A 23,104-nucleotide genomic window follows, 5' to 3' on the forward strand; every position below is an offset into this window, starting at 1 on the left:
TATTCAACTACGGACACATGGTGAAAATACAGCACCACAGGATGGCAAGGTGGCACAGCAGAGATATGACATCAACAAGGTATGCTAGTATGTGTGCATGGCTCTCTAGGTGCATACGTGTAGAACATTGTGTCAGAGACAATGTGGTCATTCAGCGTCATCATGCTTTCATACCCTGTGACACACTCTGCTACCCTTGATACATGGCACATGTGTAGTCTGTATGTACAATTGTATGTGCTGGTGGACATCAGTTATGCTTATGTAGAGGAGAATAATTTAGGGCCAGTTTATAGTCACAGGACCATATAATGCATAACCAATGCAGAGGAGTAGGCCACATAGGCATGTCTCTAGTGCTGTCATGGAACACACACACACACACACACACACACACACACACACACACACACACACACACACACACACACACACACACACAAACATATGCATACACACACACACACATATGCATACACACACACACACACACACACACACACACACACACACACACACACACACACACACACACACACACACAAGTTGGATGCTGTAAGATTAGAACTCCTATCTATCTAGTATTGCACAGTATAGCTTGCAGGACCTATTGCATGCACCATGCTGTTAATCTGCTACTACACTGTCAGCCAGTGCTCTTAAGGTGGATGACAGCAGCAGGCCTTGAAACAGAGGCCACTATTGAGGCCAGCAGCTAGTCGGTGGGCATAAAATGCATAACCATTGCACACAGATAGCCCATAGGGGCTTGTCTGAAGTGCTGCAAGGGGATATATTCACACACACACACACACACACACACACACACACACACACACACACACACACACACACACAGACACACACAGGCACACACACACACACAGAATTGGATGCTGTGAGATTAGAGACCCTGCACATCTGGTATTAGACACTATCGCTTGCAGTACCTACGCATGCACCACATTGTTATTCTGCTACTACACTGTCAGCCAGTGCTTTTAAGGTGGATGACATCAGCAGGCCCTGTAACAGACACTACTGCTGAGGCCAGTAGCTAATCGGTGGGCATAAAATGCATAAACATTGCACAGAGATAGCCCACAGGGGCTTGTCTGAAAATCTTCAAGGGGCTATATTCACACACATAAGCAGTTGGATGCTGTGAGATTAGAACCCCTACCTATCTAGTATTACACACTATAGCTCACAGTAGTTATTCCATGTGCCACACTATCTGCTACTATATTTTCAGCTAGTGCTCATAAGGTGGATAACATGAGAAGGCCTTGTACAAGAAGGAATTTTGAAGGCAGCAGCCAGTCACAAGGCCAAAACTGCATACCATTGCATGGAGACAGCACATGCAAGCATGTCCATAGTGCTATGAGGGGATATATTGGAACACATACACACAGAGTTGCAGGATGTGATTAGTCTTACACAATACAGCTTACAGTACCTATCGCACATGCCACAGGTTATGTCTATTGTATACGTTGATCGAGGCACAGTATTTGTGGAGTGCGCTAAGTGACCTTGTGTTAGACAGCATGTGTGGCCAGTAGAGTGATACTGCTTGGCACTGTTATTGTATCTAGTGTCCTAGTGGTGGGATACCTGGTCATATCCCTGCTGTGTGTGTACACCTACCAGTCTGGCCATATGTGGCTGTTTGCAGTTTGACAGGCAGACACGTGAGCAGGGACAATATAGGTTCATAGGTTCACAGGTAGTTACTTGGCTATCGGCCCTAGGGCCTATACAAGCCTAACCATAATAATTCCCTGGCTATTTCTTCCCACAATATTTACTTCCCTGGACCCATGCCTAGCAGGGTAACTGACATGATCCCCGGGGTGAATTTCCTATCTCCCATCCAATTGTCAAGGTTCCTTTTGAAGAGAGCCAAGGAGGCACTCTGCTTGACATGTATGGGCATTCCATTCCAGATTATGGGGAGTCTCTGGGTCAGGAACCTATCCCTCTAGCATGTTTTGTTCATTGTAATGACAAGGTTTAGATCCCTGGAGCATGTGTTCTGAGGGATTGGGATTTCTTTAAGTGGAGCATGTCCAAGAAATCAGGGTTTGACATGGCCATGAATGTTAAGCAGTGATTGCCTCTGAGGAGACAATATGCCACAGAGTATAGCTGGAGTCTTTTTAGATGGTCAGCATAGGGCATCTGCTTTAGGCCTGTGATTCTTTTAGTGAGGTATTTCTGTGGCCTTTCCAGCTGTTGCAGATGTCTTGTGAGATACATACCAAATGGGGCGTTGTACTCTATAATGGGTCTAATGAGAGATGAGTACAGTGGGACAATGACCTCCTTTTTTCTGGATGAAAAGCCTTTAGTGATGAGGTGTGCCACACAGAAGGATTGCCTGACTGTTGTGGCGATGTGGTTATTGAAGGTGAGACTACTGTCCACCTGTGTCCCTAAGTCTCTCATTACACTTTCGGTGTTTAGTGTACTGCCACCTATGTGGTAATTCATGGGTACATGTTTTTTTCCCAAAGGGAATAACTATACATTTCTTGGCATTAAGCTTGAGCCCATGGCTCTGGCACCCAAGCATCTGTTTCTGTAAAGCCCTTTTATAGAATATTCACATCACTTGGAGATTCAATAAGAGCTCCCAGTTTGCAGTCATCTGCAAACTTTGTTAGCCAGAGTCCCTTAGTGTTGGCCTGTACTTCAGAGAAGTAGATGCCAAAATAGAGCTGTCCCAGGACTGAACCCTGAGATACTCCACTTGTCACCTGTCTGGAGATGGATTTGGAGTCAGATACTTTTACAGTCTGGGTTCTGTCAGTAAGCCAGTTGACAACCTGTCGAGTGATATAGGGATTTATACCCAGCTTAGTAAGTGTATCTATGATGCCAGAGTGGGGGATGGTGTCAAAGGCCTTGGCGAGGTCCAAATAGGCTGTGTGGACTGCCTTATCCTTGTCCACAGCTCTGGAGACTGATTTGAAGAAGTCAATCAGGTTCAGGAGACAAGATCAGCCCTTCATGAACCCAAACTGAGTGGGGTCCAATGTCTTTGTTTATAAGTTCTATGATAATGCATTCCATGCCCTTGCAGATCAGGCTTGGCAGACTGATGGGATGGTAGTTCCTGGGATCAGAGGTGTATCCCCCCTTGTGGAGTGGGATAACTGTAGCTGTACGCCACTCAGTGGGCACAAAGCCTGAGGTGAGGCTATGATTAAACATGAAACTTAGGTGAGGTGCCAGTTCATTTTGTAGTTCATGTAATACACAGCCCGGGATGTCATCTGGTCCCATGGATGCTGTATTCTTTGCTTTGGAGAGTGCGGTTTCTACCTGTATGGCTATGATTACTGGAATTTGGCAATCTCTTGGTACTGAGATGAGCCCTTTAGGGGGTGAGTGGGAGGTGAAGTTGGCACTAAATCGATCTGCAGGGATATTGGCAATATCCTTGGGATCAGTATATTTAATGTCATTCTGTTGTAGCTCAGAGCGGATCTGAGCATTCCCATTTAGATTCTTGACATAACTATAGAATGCCTTGTGGATATCTTTGGAATCTTTAGTAATTTTATTTTCATAACTAGCTTTGGAGAATTTCATGAGGGATTTCAGCTTCTTACTGAGGTTGGTAAGAGAATTTTTTGCATCCTGGGATTTTCCTCTTTTCTGCAACAGTTTCTTCCTTCTGTTGTATAGTTTGTTTATGGCAGGGGACCACCAGATTGTCTTCCATTTTTTGGAGGAGAGCATCTTGGTTATATTTGGGATGGCACGATTCATGCACGAGTGGATGTGCTCGTACAGTGCCTTAGTGTAGGATTCAGCAGTTGAACTTTCAGCTCCTGTCTGCATGGGTGTCATGGAGTTTATCACTTCTGACTTGAGTAGCATGAAGTTGTCTTTGGAGAAGTTTTTTATGGAGGTTTCCTTACTGGGGGGTGGGGGTGGGGGTGGCATGTGGATGTCAAGGGTGATTAGCTTATGATCAGACCTGACCGATAAGGGGGTGACCACTGGTGTGGAGCATCTATCTCCCATGTTGGTAATGACCAGGTCTAGGATAATGGAGCCCCTGGTGGGACAATGGATTAGTTGATCCAGGGCGTTGGAATTTATGAATTCCAAGAACAGTTGGGAAAAAGTGTTGGTACCAAAGTAGTTTTCTCAGTTAATGGCAGGGTAGATGAAATCACCCAGTATTAGGGTGCTTGGTTGTAGCTTAATATTTTCCAGTATGTTTAGAAAGGTGTGTAGTGAGAATCTTGGGGCATGGTGGGGGATCAGTAGCAAGCTACAATTTATATTGCAGTCTTACCTAGTGTTAGTTGCACCTGGAGAATTTTAGATGCATTGTGTTGGGCAACTAGCCTGGAGGTGTGAATTTCCTTAGAGAATATGGATACTCCTCCACCTTTAGTGTTTTGGTCTTGGTTTAGTGTCCGAAAAGTGTGGTAAGTGTTGTAGCCTGGTATTGCACGGATGCTGTCTGGGGCCTTGATCCAGGTCTCAGTTACTGCACAGATATTGATGTTCTCCATTTTTAGGAGTGCCTCGAGAGAGTGCATTTTGAGGTTTAGACTTCTAGCATTGAGTAGCCTGTCCAAGGAGTGTGTTGCACCCATTGTACATTATACCACCTGCATACCTATGTCTGTCTGCAGGGTGACAGGCCACAGGCTCAGGGGTCTGTAGGTGAGTGGATTGTGTACTGTTGCAGACTTGCTCTGGGGCTATCCGATGGCTGTTGTGATGTGTATGTGCAGATAACCCCAGCAGTCAGGGGTATGTGGGAACATTCGTACATCCCTGTCAATATCTATTTTAATCTGTATAACAGGGTTGTCTCCTTAAATGTAGTTGTGTGTGTCAGCAATATAAATGTGTTCCATAGATGTATGTGTGGAGTCTATATATCATTGTTATTTCTATAGCTATATATACATCTTGGTATATATATATATATATATATATATATATATATATATATATATATATATATATATATGTGCATGTGTGTGTGTGTGTGTGTGTGCAACATACTGATAGAGACACTAATCAAGCATGGGGGGAATAGAAGAGACATACATATGTCCACATAGCAGGTCTTTGGGCAGATGAGGCAACAGACATGGGCTCAGGTTAGCTAAGTGTTGCAGCATGCCCAGTGTGACTGTTAATACTTACAAAGTGACTCCAGGCTAGATCTACCTGTACTCCAGTCTGGGATTTTGTGTTTTGCAGCCAATTGGCAGCTGGAACTGTTTCCACAGTCCAGCACCTCCCTGATATTTTGTTAAAGGCATTCCCCGGCTGTTTGCTGAATGTAATATGTAACCCATGCCTATCAACTGTAGAGATTGTAATGGAATATGTACAGTTTTGCATCATATATTTGGTACATTTTACATAGCATTGTGATTTTCTGGCACATTAGGGGCAAAACATTATCGATTGACATTAGGATATGATGAGAGACATTTGAGTTACTGACTCCATGTACATCAGCGAATTCATGCTAATGCAAGACCTGTAATTCTATCAACTTTCTACATTTGTCTGGCCAATAGTTAATCCTTCCCCTTATATTTGGGCCTTTGTCCCACTATTGTTTATGGCTTTGTTCAGATTCCCTGCTCTAACAGTTTGAGAAGTATGATGTGACTCGGGCACATGATGTAACACTACACACAGAGTGACAGTCTACATGTTTTGTTGAATGTCTAGCATTCCACCCCTATACCTGCTCTGTTCCTCATACAGTTGTGTATATCTGGTAATATACTATAAAATGCAGTCCATTGAATTTTTATAAGTACTGACACAGTTATGTGATGGCCTTTATATGTTGTGGCTAATCTGATCTGTTGCAACCTGCTGTTATACTAGGCACTTTCTAGGTTACTCAGAGCATGTATAACATCTGTAGGTTTGGACCTCGGTCCCCTCATTTTCTCTGGCTGTGTCCAGCTTCCTTGCAGTAACAGATTATGGTGTTATGACTGTCTGTGGGACTCCTACCTTACAAGTAGCTCACATGCAAAAGTTGTAGGTGCGGCCAACTTCAAGCCATCAACACCATCAACCATGCTAATGTCTTTAGCCCAGTGAGCCACACCAGCCTCCAGAAAGTGAGGTTTAATCCCTCTCACTATCAACAGCATACAGACATACACTGTGACCACTGCTGTAACTCCTGTGTTTTGTGAAAAATACATGTGGCCAGGTTCTTTGTGACAGCCCTGTAATTGTGTGGTCTGTTGATATAGCCTTGCAAACATACTGTTACTTCAGTTGTATGGGAACACTGATGTGTTGGAGGTTGGGGACTCTGGCATTGACATTCATGCATCTTTCCTATGACCCCACTGTTTGGCATTTCCCTTGCATAATGCTGTGGCATTTTCAGCCATGTGGCCTAATGCATATTATGGGTCCCAAGTAGCTGTTAGTTCTATGCAAGTAGCCCAGTAGCCTGCTCCTTTCCCTTGCATACATGCATCAGGTCCATACATATGCTACCATAGTCTAGTACCCTGTACATTTGTTGTATAGGATAGTGACTTACCTTGCAAATACAGTGGTTGAGAGATCTGTGTTTCAGGCTGACTCTGTCTGATGCATGCAGTGCACAGCCAATACATGGTTAGGTGCAGGTTGTGTGGTTTAGCTGGCATCATTTTTACTATGTATGCGAGTCAGAGTAAGGTGTCAGTCCCTAGGACCATAGGTTGTCAGTACATATGCTATGCATTGTATCTTAGCCAAGTTCAGGGCATACTGGGCATGCCTATGTCGGGTCTACTTCACGTTGACGTTAGCTGACAATATCGAAAGTGAAGAACATCATGCAAGTAAACGGAAATCTCTGTAAGGGGAGATTTCCATTTTCCTCAATGTAGAGTGGTCTTGGAGTTGGTATATTTAAGTAGGGGATGTGGGGGGTGCAGGGGGGTTTGTCCCCCTCCCTACGCCATTTATTTATTTTTTTTAATTAGTTTTTTTTTTACGTTATTCGATGTTTTACTTAATCGAGCAATAAAGTTTGATCTTTATTGATTCAATTAAGTAAATGTTCAATAACATGATATAGATGCGCCTACATCTGCCTACAGGGACAGCCTCAAGGGTTCCTCCTCCAAATCCCCCTGTGGGTGTGGCTGTGGGGACCTAGGCACTGGTGGGAGGCTGTGTATCCTTTCTTTCTGATAATCCTGCTGCAGCTGTTTCCACAGGATCATATTGTGTAGCATGGCACATACTGTGAACATCTGTACACATGTGGCTGGAGAGTACTGCAGGGCTCCACCAGATATATCTAGGCAGCAGAATTGTGACTTGAAAAGCCCAAACACATGCTCTGTGATGTCTGTGTGTGTGTCTCATTATGCCATTCTTCAGTGGGTGTGTGTGCATTTTTAATGGGTGTCATCATTCATGGTTCCAGTGTGTAGCCAGCATCCACCAGTAGATGGCTGTATGAGATGTCCCTCCTGACAAACATCTGGTACAGCTGTGATGTGTGCTAGATATGGGAGTCATAATAACTGCCAGAGCTGCCAGCACACACATTCATGATAATGCCCTGGGCATTGTACATGGCCTGGCAGTTAAAGAAGTGATGCCCCTTGCGGTTGGTGTAGACTCTACCATCCTCAATGGGCAGTGCTTTGATGTGTACATGAGTGCAGTCTATGGCACCCAGTACCACAGGGTAGTGTGCTACACGGTAGCAGACTTGCATACTGCTAGCACTCTTCTCAGGGGTGTGGGGTAAATAAATGTGCTCACTGGCATGTGTTAACATGGCATCCAGGAACTGGTGGAGTACCCTGGATGTTCATGCCTATGAGACCCCCATCATGTCCCCAGTTGCTCTTTGGAAACTACCTGTACCTAGTATTCTATGGGTTATGCATACCTTCATTTTCACTGGGATGAGTTCCCCTCTGTTGGCTCTGGGTTTGAATTTAGGGTGGCAGAGCTCAGTGAGTTCTTGTAGTATGTCCTTGTCCACCCTGTAGTGTTCTACAATCTCCAGCTCATGTAGCTCCTGGAAGGTTACCCTGGGCCTGAACACTCTTCTCCTTCTCAGTCTAGGTCTATTGTCAGCAGCCGCAACAGCAGCAGCATTGACCTCAGCATCTAGCACATACAGATGTAGCAGAACTGTAGCAGCCCATAGCATTACTTTGGTTAAAATCCCACATTTGTACTCTATTGGTGCAGAGTATGGGGTTGAAATCAGATTGTAGAGTGCATGCAATTTTCTGGTGCTCTGCCTTTGCTAGAGCTAGTGTGATCGGCTACCTATGATGAATTCCTCCTGCAGGTACATTATTATCAGTGTTTTAATGTCCCAGTTTAAGTGGTACAAGGGTCATCAATGATTTATAAATGATTTGCTTCCCCAGGGAATTTTCTTTTCTTTTTTTTTTTAAACAGCCTTCCATGCTAAGCACTGCAGCGTGGCATGCACACCCACACCACAGATATAAACAATGCTCAGCACTCAGTGGACACACTTCCATAGATGGGCACACTCAGCAGAGCTGTGCACCATGCAAACACACTCAAACTAGCTAAAACACATTGCCCGAACTTAAACAAAGCTTAGCAGGCACTGGACATGCCCCCCCGTAATCTCACCAGTGTTGCACACAAACAGGCACAGCTGAGCTTCAGTGTGCTTAATAAAATACAGACACATCCCCTTTTGATGTCAGCTATCTCTTCTTTGGACACCAACATAGTTCTGGGGCTACATAGATGTGATCTGCGGGCACGGATACCCTTTTTTGCTATTCACTAACCCCAGCTCATTTGCATACAGATCTGTGCACACAGCCTGGAAACTACACTATTCCAGACCCTGCCTCCTTAGCAGCCCCTGAAATCTACCATTGTACATACTCAATGCAAGGTCCTATAATGCATTATTGTCACATATTTTTTTTTTTTTTGGTTTTACACTTTTATATATTTTCTTTTTGCATAACGGCATGCTTGCTCACTGCTGTGTACCTCACAAACATAATATGAGTATTAAAAAAATATATTTTACATTGTTTTGCATTACTTTTTGGAGACACAGGGCATAGTTTTACATATATCTGTGTCTGCTATGCTATTTCTGTTGTTCTAACTCAGCTTTTAAGGCTCCTGTTCACTTTGTTATCTCATGTACATGGAATTTTTCCATGTACACTTTGGACACCAACACGGGGTTTGCAGGACTGCCTGTCTGCTTGCTGGATCACTCCAACACCACATTTGCATGCAATTTACCTGCTTATGAGGTAATTTGCATGCCATGGAGACTTTTGTGTTTGCACACTTGTGCACACCCTTCAGCTCTGTTTACTGGATCACACAGCTGTTTACTTTCATGTAAGCTCCGTGCCACTATGACTTCATGGAAAATTAGTCTGTGTGGGCTTTATTGAATTTCCCCATTGGTGTATATATATATATATATATATATATATATATATATATATATATATATATATATATATATATATACACCCCGGGTCTGTGGAAAATACGGCCCAGACCACAGAATCCCTTATAAATGCATTCTATGAACACCTTCAGGAATGCATGGATCATGCAATCCCAAATAAAACCAAGTCCCAATCCTTCAAAGGCAGACGTCCTGTCTGGTGGACCCCAGCCATAAACAAACTATACAATAAAAGGAGGAAGCTACTATATGATAGAGCAAAATCCCAAAAATGGAAGGCATCTCTGATCAGTATTAGCAAAAAACTACGGGCACTCATAAAATTGTCTAAGGCCAGCTTAGAGAGAAAAATTGCACAGGACACTAAGGATAATCACAAGGCTTTCTATAGTTATGTTAGGAACCTGGGTGGGAATTCCCAGATATGCTCAGAACTAGTCCAAAATGACAAAAAATACACCGAATCCACAGACATTGCCAACATCCTAGCTGACAGGTTCAGTGCAAACTTCTCCCCCCCCCCCCCACCAAAAGGGCAAATATCTATCCCAGCAGAGTGCTGCCTCGCTGACATCTCAGATGCTCAGGTAAGAGCTGCCCTCTCCAAAGCAAAAAACACAGCATCAGTGGGACCAGATGGTGTCCCGGGCTGCGTCCTACATGAACTCCACGAAGAGCTAAACCCAAACATAAAACTACTGTTCAATCTCAGCCTTACTACAGGATATGTACCCAAAGAGTGGCATACAGCAACAGTGGTCCCTCTCCACAAAGGTGGTGCCTCAATGGATCCTGGAAACTATCGCCCCATAAGCCTGACTATCTTAGTCTGCAAAGCTATGGAAAGGATCATCATGGACCTCATAAATAAAGATATTGGGGACCTACAGACACTGGATCCAACCCAGTTTGGCTTTGTTAAGGGCAGATCCTGCCTCTTAAACCTGGTTGATTTCTTTGAAACAGTCACTAAGGCCATTGACGAGGGGAAGGTGGTCCACACAGCCTACCTGGACCTCACAAAAGCCTTCGATACAATACCCCACTCTGGCATCATAGATAAGCTCACCAGCTTAAATATAAACCCCTATGTCACTAGATGGGTTGCAAACTGGCTCAAGGACAGAACCCACATGGTTAGAATTGCTGGAGCCATGTCAGACTCTAAACCAGTTACAAGTGGAATCCCACAAGGCTCAGTCCTGGGACCTCTCTTGTTCGGTATATATTTCTCGGAGGTACAGGCCAACACAGAAGGACTGTGGCTGACCAAGTTTGCAGATGACTGCAAACTGGGCACCATAATCGACACTCCAGCCGACACAAGCATCCTCCAAAAGGGCCTCATAGAAACAGACAACTGATGCCAGAGCCATGGCTTCAAGCTAAACGCCAAAAAGTGTATAGTCATCCCCTTTGGCAAAAACAAAGTGCCCACAAATTACCACATAGGTGGTAATCCATTAAGTACAGAAGAAGTAATTAGGAACCTGGGGACCCAAGTTGATAGCAATCTCTCATTTGACAACCACGTGGCCAAAGTGGTTAGAAAAACATTTTATATAGCCCACCTAATCATGAAGGGATTCACATCTAGATCAGGGGAGGTCATCGTGCTTCTTTACTCATCCCTCATCAGGCCCATAATTGAGTACAATGCCCCTTTTGGGATGTACCTTACCAGACACCTGCAGCAACTGGAAAGACCCCAAAAGTACCTCACCAAGAGGATCAAAGGGCTCAAACAGATGCCATATGCTGCCCGGTTAAAGAAACTCCAGCTCTACTCAGTGGCATACCGCCTGCTCAGAGGCGATCTGTGCCTGACGTATAAAGCCATGTCCAACCCAGAATTAATGGACATGCTGCACCTAAGAAAATCCAAATCCCATCGAGCTTCGCGCTCGAGAGACTTGAACCTCAGCACTGAAATAAATAGGACATGCTGGAGGGACAGATTCATAACACAGAGGCTCCCTTCACTCTGGAATAAAATCCCAGTCCAGGTTAGGCAGAGTCCCTCATTGACTCTCTTCAAGAGGAATCTTGATGAGTGAATGGGAGATCGTAGGTTTCCCCCGGGTATCACTTCTGTGTCACTGTTAGACAGAGGCACAGTATACTAACCTCGAAAAAGGGCATAGCTAAATTATTTTAAAATGGGTGGCAAAAGCCAAACACACTCTGGCTAGGCTTATAAATGCCCTAGGGCAGATAGCCTAGTATGGACCTATGAACCTATGAACCTATACACACACACACACACACACACACACACACACACACACACACACACACACACACACACATACACACAGAAATCCAGAATGTATTTTACATTAAAATTTAACATTCTGCATTAAAATTCAAACTATAGGTATTCTGCTTCCTTTAAACCTATATTTTATACCTCAGTATGTCAATGTCATGTCCCGGAATTTACACTAAAACATATATCAAATAATTTTTAACATATGGCCTATTATAGAATAGAAGTCAAAATAGCCAAAATAGTAGCAGAGGGAGAGACTTCTGGAAATGGTCATTGCTAACACTCTTCATGTTAAGCAAGTCAAGATCCTTTACAGCACAAAGAGAGTGGTATATACTTTCAGAATTGCAAGATCCAGTATTTCTTAATAAGGTCTTCATAAAAGTAAAGCAAGTATCAAACATACATGAATAATCCGATTTCTGTTCAGCTGGGGTTGTATCACCATCTGTAAGAGACAGAGAGAGTGAGAGAGAGAGAGAGAGAGATGAATAATGGCACTGCATGCAGGAAATAAACAGCTCAGTATCACTTTATTCCTAAAAACGATAATACTGTTATAACAGCAGTATGATTTTATTAGTAAGAATTTGAAGAAGTTGAAATGAATGCTTCTACTTACTATTTTACGTGTTTAATAAATGTGCCATTTATAGTCTTGTTTTATAAGAACTGATACAGTTAAACTTGAAAAATCTGATATTTTTCAGACTTTGTTACAATGTACTCTGCTATATGAACAATGCTAGAAACGTACAGCATAATACAACATATGAGAGATCACAGAAATGAATGTCAACAGAAAAACAAGTTCCTCAAAAACATCAAAAAGGCTATCTTGTTATTTTCTTCTGCAACCTGATGCAGGATTATGCACTCTGTTTGAAATGGTTAACAGGGCATTATACACCAGGCTATACTGAATATTCATATTCATTTTGTGGCAAGATCTTTTCAGCTCATGAGGTCATTAGTGTTATAAGTGATGGGTTACAGGCAGAGCACTGTGGTGATCTATATGTTGCTTTAGATTATGTTCTTTTATTGTAATACATGTGGTGAGGATTATTTGGCCAAAAACCTACTACAGCACCCACCTGTCAAATACTAGCATAGTTTTTGTTTTTACTTTGCTTAATGCATAACAAGCCATATATCTGCTTAACTAGCATGGTTCTTACACATAAACCATTGACAGAGTTAAAACATTAAACTATTGACACAGTTAAAACATTAAACTATTGACATAGTTAGCAGTCTTGCATGTCTAGCACCAAAAACCATATGTTCTGACTCTAGGTTCTGATAGGTCAAAGTGATGTTGAATATTTGAAGGAGGAATTTAATAAAAACATAAAATAAATGTGTGCATTTATTAGGACTCCCTACCAAAGATGGAGGGTGACATGTCTGAATCACATTTGTACATTCCTAAAGAAATGACTCATTTAGTTGATCATACCACAAACACATTCAGATCAATTCCAACACAGAAACAGTATACAAGAAAGTACAATTGTGTAAATAAATTTATCAAAACAGCAGTTGTTTGAATGATCACTGTTGCAGTATCCCCGGCTATGTGGGTTATATCATGCTAGGGATATTACAGCTGGCCACCTTCCTAAGCTTCAGGGCACTTTCTATGCACCCAAACCGTTAGTCAAATCAAACTGAGCTGACTTAGAAGTCAAGGTAAGGGCACAAAGCCCTTTAGAGCTGTCATGGAAACAGAGAGTGGGAGGCTGAAGTCCTGACAAGGACAATGCTAGGAAAACAAAAATAAAGATACTCACATTGCCAACAAAAACATATGAAAATAAGGGGGATGGGAGGGAGGACTGACTATTGCAACAGTGATCATTCGAACATTTACTATTACATTAAGTTTACTTACACAGCTATAGTATGTACATTATATGGATCACTGCTGCAGTAGCTTTAGCTATATGCATAGATTACCATAGGTTAAAGTGACTAGAAGAAAGAAGAATGAGGGTCCAGGAGTCCCTGGAGAATGGTCCTAGCAAAGCCTGCCTTGGACCTGCAGAAAGAATCTAGTTATTAGTGCTTTGTAAAAGTGCATGCACAGGACCAAATTGCTGCTTCTAGAATACAACACTTTCCAAAAAGTCACAGATGAAACCAAAGACCTGATACAATGTACATTGACCCTGCCTTGGACGGTTTTGTTGCGGTGGGTATAACAAAAGGTAATTATATGGACACCACATGGAAATGGTTAATTTTGACATCAGCTGTCCTTTCTTACCTTCACAAGAAATTAACAACTGATCAGAGCTCCTGAAAGATTTTTTTTCTGCCAAGATAGTACCCAGAGAGACATCCAAGGTATGGAGTATCATTTCTCCCTTTTTTTTTTTGGTTCTGGAAAAACAGGGAGATGGAAAGCTTTGCTCAAAGAAAACTCTGATGCCACTTTAGACATAAAGGATGGATGAGTTCTTAAAGAAGCTCTATCTCTGGGGAAAATGAGGCAAGGTTGGCCGGTGTAAAAGCTTGCAACTCAGACATTCTTCTTGCAGAGGTCAATTAGTAATAAAAGAGCCTTAGGTCAGCCTGATGAGGTGGTTCAAATGGAGCAAGAGTTAGTTTTTCTAACAAGGAAATACTACCCTAAGGAGGAACCACTTGTTTTCAAGGAAGCTTGGTATGCAGCACCCTATTCAAAAATATTTTTACATGAAAATGCATTGAAAGGGGGATCTATGGGCAAACATGCTGAACTGGCCAACAAATGACCCTTGGTTGAAGATTAAGATGAGAGGATAGCAGCTCACATAAATAATACAGACCCAAAGAAGTATTAGCCTTGAATGGGTATTGGTTCTTTTGTTGGTACCGACTAGAAAACCTTTTCCATCTAACAATATATGATTTACTAGCAGAAGGTTTTCTTGCCTTCTTTAATACCCACTTCTCATCCTCAGAAAAAAAGGTTCCTAAAAGAGATTGCGATTCTATCATCCAGGCAGTCAGTTTTAGTTGTTTGCGGTTGGGATGCATCAAACACCCCATGGTCTTGTGTGAATAGATCCTGTCTGAGAGAAGATTGTTGTAATTGCCACTGGCCATTTCCAAAAGAAAGAGAATCAGAGCTGCCTAGATCAGGCGGGAGTCACAGTGATCTCTGGGGGAACTTTCTGAATCTACAGAATAATTCTAGATATTAGTGGAAAGGGTAGAAATGAATGCAGGAATATTCCTGTCCAGGGAAATGAAAAAGCATCTGTCCTTCCAGCCACCTTGCATGGAGTCCAGGAAAATAATTTTGCCAAATGATTGTTATAAGTGGACTAAAAATATATATATTTGAGGTATTTCCCACAGATAGATCAATTTTTTGAAGACCCCCCTCCCCCCGAATCAGTTTCCATTTGTGAGTATATATATCCTGGTCCTGCTTAGCTTGTCTGCTATAGAATTGTTCTCTGATATTGTGTAAAATTCTTGCAGAGTGAGATTCTGTTCAGATGCTATATCCCTTGCTACCTTGGCTAGTATGCAAAAAGGTAAATATCTGGATCCTCTTGTTTGTTTATGTACCACATCACTATAGTGTTGTCTGTAAACACTTGTAGAGGTCCCAGGGGCCATAGATGATTGAGAGAGTAGGGAAGATTAAAAAATGCCAACAACTTTTTTACATTTTATGTGCTTTGGTCTGTTTTTATCTTCCAGTGACCTTGCACTTTTATCCCCATTGAAACTGCTCCTCAAACAAAGTTTGAGGTCTCTGTTGTACCAACTGTACTGGAGCTTAGAGGGAGGCCCTGAGACCTGGATTTTGATAAAATTAGATGTCTCTGCCAAAAAATCTCCCTTTTCACATCTTCCCAAAATGGGAATCTGGGATGTCAAGGGATGTCACCATACAGATTTCAGATACCATGAACTTTCTAATGTGGAGTCTTGCAAGAGGGATCATGATAATCATAGAAGCTATGAGATCTAGTATCCTGAGACATTTCCTTACTGAAACAGTAGTCTGTGTGGAATAGACCTCGACACAGATATGCTTTTTCCTGTGGAAGGAAACCTGTTTGAAGAAGTGCTTAGGAGACACACCAGGAAATAATCCTGTGAGAAGGAGTTAGATAAGATTTCTGTATATTCTCCTGGAATCCCAGTATCTGCAGGAGTTTCCTTACCCATGTAAGAGATTCTTGACACTGAAAAAGAGGTGTTTCCTACAGTTAGATCAAATCTTGGAAGACCCCCCCCCCCTTAGTTGACAAAGATAAGTCATCTAAATAAGGTAAACGTGAATACGTTGCAGTCTGCAGTGGGCTATCACAGGAGCTAGATACTTAGTGAATACCCTTGGAGCAGTAGCCAGACGAAAGTGTAATGAAAAAAACTGATAATGTGATCTAGGCACAGACAACCTCTGGAAATTTCTGAAATGTGGATTTATAGGAATGTGATGATATGCATCATTAAATCTAAGGTCAGCAGAAAACTCAAATGGAGAATTAGGGGTAAAAAGTTATGAAGGGATAACAGTTTGAACTTAGGCAATATCACAAACAGGTTCAGAAAGGAAAGATCCTGAACTCGTCTCCAATAATCCTCTTTCTTTGGTATCAATAATATTCTCAAATTAAACCCTTCTCCTAACCTAGGAGAGACCGCTTCTATTACCCTATGACACAGCATATGCTGAATGACAGGACGGAAAAGAAGAGCTAGGTCTGGTGGTTGAGACAGAATATCTCAAAAAGAAGGGGGCGTTCCCACTGACATCTGTTACCTTGATGGATTACTGTCACAGCCCATTTGTCTGAAACTATCTGTTGCCAAAGAGAGAAATGGAGGTTTCATCTTTCTGAAAGGAATAAGGGTTGGCAGCGTGGGAAGGGGGAGGGAGTCTTGTATTTAATCACGCATACATATTAGACTGTGCTTAGTTATGGGGAGGGCTTCTCCTTTATTTTTGGAATCTCCCTGTCACTGACTTTTTTAAGAGTTAACTTACCAGCAACTTCCTTGGTCTGTTTATTTTGCTTTTTCAAGGAGGCTGTATGGGTAGCATTAAACATCAAAATAAATTTAGAGAAGGACAGGTGGAAAATCTGAGCAGATCACTTGAATCAACTTAAGCTCTTATCATACTTTCAAGGACATCTGCAGCAGATGGTCCAAAAACTAATTTTCTATTCAAGGAAAATTAAAAATGTCATTTTTGACATCTTCTGGAATGTTTTGAGAATGCCATTGGGCAAACCTTGCCATAACAGTTCCAGTGACAACAGCTAGGAAGTGCCATCAGCAGAATCATGAACACATGTCAAACAGTGAATAACCACTTGAAACAAAGAAGCAACTGAAATACACATAGCAGATTTTTACTTAGAAGAGGAAACAGATGTCACAACACTCCTCATATTCTAGAAATAGGTCAGCATAGACTTAAGCATATGAGCTTGACTGTCAAGAATTCCAAAAACAAGTGGTGCAGAAGAATACACCTTTTCCCAAGCTTATTAAAAGTTTTCCCAATGTTGTGAAAAGGAGAGGGATTGGTATTAACTCAATGTTTAACAGCAGCTGGATTCGCTAAAACAATAGCTGCTGAGTCTGCTCTGGGATGAAAACATAAAAACTTAACAAGACTAAGAACTTTATACAGTGTACCTGCTTTCTTGAGGCAGCAGATTGGCAAATTGTAGGCTGTGACAAAAACAGCCACCAATGCTAAAACAACATGAGGAATTTGATAGATTCTGGAAATTCCTATTAAAATACATCATAATACTTCTTTAGAGACTGGAATATTATTATGTCCCCACTGAAACAAATGATTCATTCCAGAAATAGTTATAGAGAAAAAGAATCCTTTAAAGAGACTGGTCAAGGCCACACACTCCTCAAAATCTGAATCAGAAATATGAGGATATAAAATAGAATCTGTTCCTTCACAATCATTTTGTGGTTCAAAACCTTGAACCTCTTCCAAAAATAAAGAGTCTCTTTTACTTTTACCAGAAACAGCCAAATAGGAAGGGTCATGGGCATAAACTAAACCCTGAGCAAAGCCCAAAGTATCATTCTTGTCCAATGTAACTGAGACAGCAGAAAAATATCTAAGTTTTTGTTTCTTTTTGACAATACTTTTTGAATAAGCAGATCTACTTTTTGAAGGAAAAAACTTTGTAGGGATAGGCAAATCTAGCATGCTAGGAAGAGTGACATTCCCTGACCCTTCTCCCAAGATCATCAAGAATTATTCTCCCTTGCTCACCAAGGGTATTCTGGAATCCTCAGAGGATATGTCTTAGCCCAGGTCCACAGTTACTTTAGGGACTACACCAGAGGGAGCCAGGGAAAAAGATAAATGATCTGAGTAACTATATAATGCCTCAGCAGAATCACCCATCTCTGGATGAGGCACTTTAGCAGCCTGCTGTGGTGGCAAAATTAGTTCATAGGTTCATAGGTAGGTACTAGGCTATCTGCCGTAGGGCATTTATAAGCCTAGCCATAATGTGTTGGCTTTCGCCTCCCTTTTAGATTAGATTCCTGAGCCTCTGTCCAGCAGGGTCATAGAAGTGATCCCAGGAGTAAATTTATGATTTCCCTTTCACTCATCAAGATTTCTCTTGAAGAGGGTCAGTGAGGGGCTCTGCCTAACATTGATTGGGATTCTATTCCAGAGTGAGGGAAGCCTCTGGGATATGAATCTATCCCTCCAACATGTCCTATTTATTGTTGTGCTGATGTTTAAATCCCTGGAGTGTGTAGCTCTAAGGGATTTGGTTTTCTTGAGGTGGAGCATGTCCATTAATTCTGGGTTAGACATGGCCTAGTACGTCAGGCAGAGATCACCTCTAAGTAGGCGGTAAGCAACTGAATAGAGCTGGAGTTTCTTTAGTCAAGCTGCATAGGGCATCTGTTTGAGGCCCACGATCCTCTTGGTGAGGTACTTTTGAGGTCTCTCCAGTTGTTGCAGGTGTCGGTAAGGTACATCCCAAATGGGGCATTGTACTCAATTATGGGCATGATGAGCAATGAGTAGAGGGGCACAATGACATCTCTTGATCTAAATGTGAACCCTTTCGTGATTAGGTGGGTTATATAGAAGGTTTTTCTAACCACTTTGGCAATGTGATTATCAAAGGAGAGGTTACTATCTACTTGGGTCCCCAGATCCCTAATTACATCTTCTGTACTTAGTGGATTACCACCTATGTGGTAGTTTGTGGGCACTTTGTTTTTCCCAAAGGGGATGACTATGCACTTTTTGGCATTTAGCTTGAGGCCATGGTTCTGACACCAGGTATCCGTCTCTGTAAGATCCTTCTGGAGGATGCTTGTGTCAGCCGGAGAGTTGATTATTGTTCCCAGTTTGCAATCATCTGCAAACTTGGTCAGCCACAATCCTTCCATGCTTGCCTGTACCTCAGAGAAGTATATACCGAACAAGATGGGTCCCAGGACTGAGCCCTGTGGGATGCCACTTGTAACTGGTTTGGAGTCGGACATTGGCCCTGCAACTCTGACCATGTGAGTTCTATCCCTGAGCCAGTTTGCAACCCATCTCATGATACAGGGGTTGATATTCAAGCTGGTAAGCTTATTTATAATGCCAGAGTGGGGTATTGTGTCGAAGGCCTTTGCGAGGTCCAGGTAGGCTGTGTGGACTACCTTTCCCTCATCTATGGCCTTGGTAAAAGTTTTAAAGAAGTCAACTAGGTTTAAGAGGCAACATCTGCCTTTAACAAAGCCAAATTGGGTAGAGTCCAATGTCTGGAGGTTCCCAATATCTTTGTCTATGAGATCCATGATGTTGACATCCGACATCTGCAGCAATTGGAGAGACCCCAAAAGTTCCTCACCAAAAGGATAAAGGGACTCCAAAATCTGTCATATGCTGCCAGATTGAAGAAACTCCAGCTCTATTCAGTCGCATACCGTCTGCTCAGAGGTGACATGTGCCTGACATACAAGGCCATGTCCAACCCAAAATTAATGGACATGCTCCACCTCAAAAAATCCAAATCCACCAAAACCACTAGAGCAAGCGACTTAAACCTTAGCACGGACATAAATAGGACGTGCTGGAGGGATAGATTTATCACTCAGAGCCTCCCTATGCTGTGGAATAAAATCCCGGTCCATGTGAGGCAGAGCACCTCGCTGGCTCTGTTCAAGAGAAATCTTGACCTGTGGATGGGAGATCATAGGTTTACCCCGGGAATCATCTCTGTGTCACTGCTGGACAGAGGCACAACAAACTAATGGGCACAGTATTTTTTCATATAAGGGGTGGCGTAAGCCACAAAAATTTGGGCTAGGCTTATAAATGCCTTAGGGCAGATAGCCTAGTATAAACCTATGAACCTATGAACCTATGAGCTCCATAGCCTTGCAGACCAGGCTAGTCAGGCTTATGGGGTGATAGTTCCTGGGATCCGTTGTAGTTCAACCTTTGTGGAGCAGGATAACTGTTGCTGTATGCCATTCTTTGGGTACATATCCTGTAGTAAGGCTGAGTTTGAACAGTGAATTTATGTGAGGGTTCAGTTCTTTTTGGAGCTCTTGTAAGACGCAGCCCGGGACACCATCCGGTCCCATTGATGCTGTATTTTTTGCTTTGGAGAGGGCTGCTTTCACCTGTGTGTCTGTGATGTCTGGGGGACTACATTCTTCTAGGATAGGCACTGGCCCTTTTGGGGGGGAAGGGGGGTAAAGTTTGCATTGAACCTGTCCGCCAGGATGTTGGCAATGTCAGTGGGTTCAGTGTCTTTTTTGCCATTTTGCACCAGCTCAGAGCAGATCTGAGAGTTGCCACCTAGATTCTTGATATAGCTAAAGAAGGCCTTGTGATTATCTTTAGTGTCTTTGGCGATTTTTCTTTCAAAGCTGGCCTTTGATGATTTTATGAGGGATCGTAGTTTCTTGCTAATACTGATCAGGGATGCCTTCCCTTTTTGGTATTTTGCTCTCTCATGTAATAGTGTCCTCCTTCTGTTGTATAGCTTATTTATGGCTGGTTCCAACAGACTGGTCTCCTTTTTTGGAGGAGTGAGTCTTGGTTTTACTTGGGATGGCTCAATCCATGCATTCCTGTAGGTGCTCATAGAATACATTTGTAAAGGATTCTGCGGTTTGGGCAGCATTTTCCATTAGCCTGGGGGCTTTGAAGCTTTCCACCTCGGTCTTGAGAAGTGTGAAGTTTGCTTTTGAGAATTTTTTCACAGTGGTTTCCTTGGCTGGGGGTGGGGTTGGGATGTGGATGTCCAGTGTGATTAGTTTATGGCCTGATCTTACCAAAGAGGGGTTTACTTCTGGTGTGGAACATTGAGCCCCCATGTTGGTGATGACCAGGTCCAATATATTGTTCCCTCTTGTGGGAGTGGTGACCAGTTGTTCCATAGAGTTTGAGTTTATAAACTCCAGGAACCATTGGGCAAAGGAGTTGGGACTTGAGTAGTTTTCCCAGTCAATGTTTGGGTAGTTGAAATCACCCAATATCATGGTGTTAGGTGAAACCTTCATATTCTCCAATGTTCTCAGGAATGCTGAGTGGGGGTCCTGAGACAAGGTGGGTGATCTGTAGAAAGCTACAAACTGAAAAGCAGTTTTACCCACTGTTAGTTGCACATGGATGGTCTTCGATGCCTCGTGCAGTGCCACTAACCTGGAGGTGTGGGTATCCTTCATGAAAATGGATACTCCCCCACCTTTTGTATTTCGGTCCGAGTTCTGGGCCCGAAAAGTATGGTATGAGTTATATCCTGGTAGTGCTGGGGTGCTCTCTGGAGCCTTGAACCAGGTTTCTGTTACTGCACAGATATCGATTTTCTCCATATTGAGGAGTACCTCGAGTACGTGCATCTTGAGGTTTAGACTTCTGGCATTGAGTAGCATTACCCTTAGTTTTTTGTTTCTTGTGTTGTCTATGGAGGTGGGTTTGTCTTTTGAGCCTTGCCTAAACAAGGCACTATGGGGGTGACAAGAGCCTTAGCCAGTATTCGAAAGCCTAAGGGTGACAGGTGCAAGCTGTCTCTAGCGAAGCAATGTGGCTTGCCGAGCATGTCATCCCAGTCTGACAGACACTGGATCCCCTTTGAATGACACCAATAGCTTAGCCAATTGTTAAAATTGATCATTTTGTGTTTATAATGTGGCATCATTCTTGGTGAGGGCAAGATGCTACTCAAGGTTAGGGTCATACCAGCCTGGGCTACATGGTCAGAGAGCTCCTCTATGTCTCTTTTCATGTAGTCCAGGGAGGTAAGTCTCAGGTCATTCACATTTTTTTTTTTTTTGCAGAACAACAGTATTTAGTCTGTTTAAAGCATTTACAGTGTTTCTTGTGTAAGTTGCTATTGCTCTGCCAAAAAAAAAAAAAATATATATATCCTTGTTTCCCGCCTTTTCTAAACTAGAGTAGTCCAGATTTCAGGTTTTGCTGTGTTGCCCATATCCTTACTTGGATAGGAGAAAGCTTCTCTGTTCACCAGTGAGAATGGGGCACTTTGAGCAGCCTATCTGTCCCTGGATGAGTGGTGTCAGCCCAGAAACTAGTAGTTTATTGGCCATTTTGGGCTAATTCCTGTCTCTTTCAAGCTCCCCTGCCTTAAAACCTGCATTTGCCGCAGTCAGACATTCCAGGTTCTGTCGATACTTCCTTCTGTGGGGATAGGGTTTTATTCCTCTCTAATGCACCACCAAAAGTAGAGGTTCATTTGAAACAGAAGTTCAGGGATGTCCCAAGTAACTTTGTCAGACCTTTTTCTCCTTCCAAGATGTCCCAATTGTTGGTGAGGATCCCTCTGATTCTGAATATATCTGTGGACATTGGAAGAGGGAAACTCGCCACCCAGTCCTTTTTGTTTGGTCCGTTCCCTGCCCTTGTTGTGAATCCCTTTTCCAGGATTGGTGGGTACCTGGAGTGTCTGTGCTGTATGATCTCTTGGAACAGGTTGTCCACTAAGTACTCTGGGTATTTCCTTTCTAAGAACAAGTTTCTGAGGTAAAAATCTTCCTTGATGAAAACCTCATCCCTAAAAATGAGTCTGGATCTGGTTATTTTCTGTTTCAAACAAACCTCTTCTTTTGGTGGTCCGTTTGAGAGGAATAAAAGCCCAGCCCCACAGAAGGAAGTATCAACAGAACCTGGAATGTCAGACTGTAGCAAGTGTTTCACCTGTGTACACATACGAGAAGGCAACAACATCACCTTCCCGCACTGCAACAGAACTGTCCGTCTACATGACCACTATGATTGCAAGACAAAAAACGTGGTCTACTGTGCTTTCTGTGAGCATTGTGGGAATTTCTATATTGGCAAAAAAACAGAAAGCTGAGTAACCATATTAAAGAACACACAACAACAA

At 42.6% G+C, this 23,104-nt stretch overlaps 1 protein-coding gene across 1 annotated transcript in view; it reads right to left on the minus strand.

The window, feature by feature from the left end:
• Positions 1-23,104, minus strand: part of LOC122794104 — a 1,019,538-nt gene that overhangs the window by 727,432 nt on the left and 269,002 nt on the right. The window contains exon 5 of the mRNA XM_044062251.1: positions 12,145-12,186. Coding sequence (XP_043918186.1) covers positions 12,145-12,186 — 42 coding nt within the window. The remainder of the gene's footprint in view (positions 1-12,144; positions 12,187-23,104) is intronic.

The sequence above is a fragment of the Protopterus annectens genome, chromosome 2.part1, assembly GCF_019279795.1.
Source record: "Protopterus annectens isolate FY-2018-M chromosome 2.part1, PAN1.0, whole genome shotgun sequence".
NCBI lineage: Eukaryota > Metazoa > Chordata > Ceratodontiformes > Protopteridae > Protopterus > Protopterus annectens.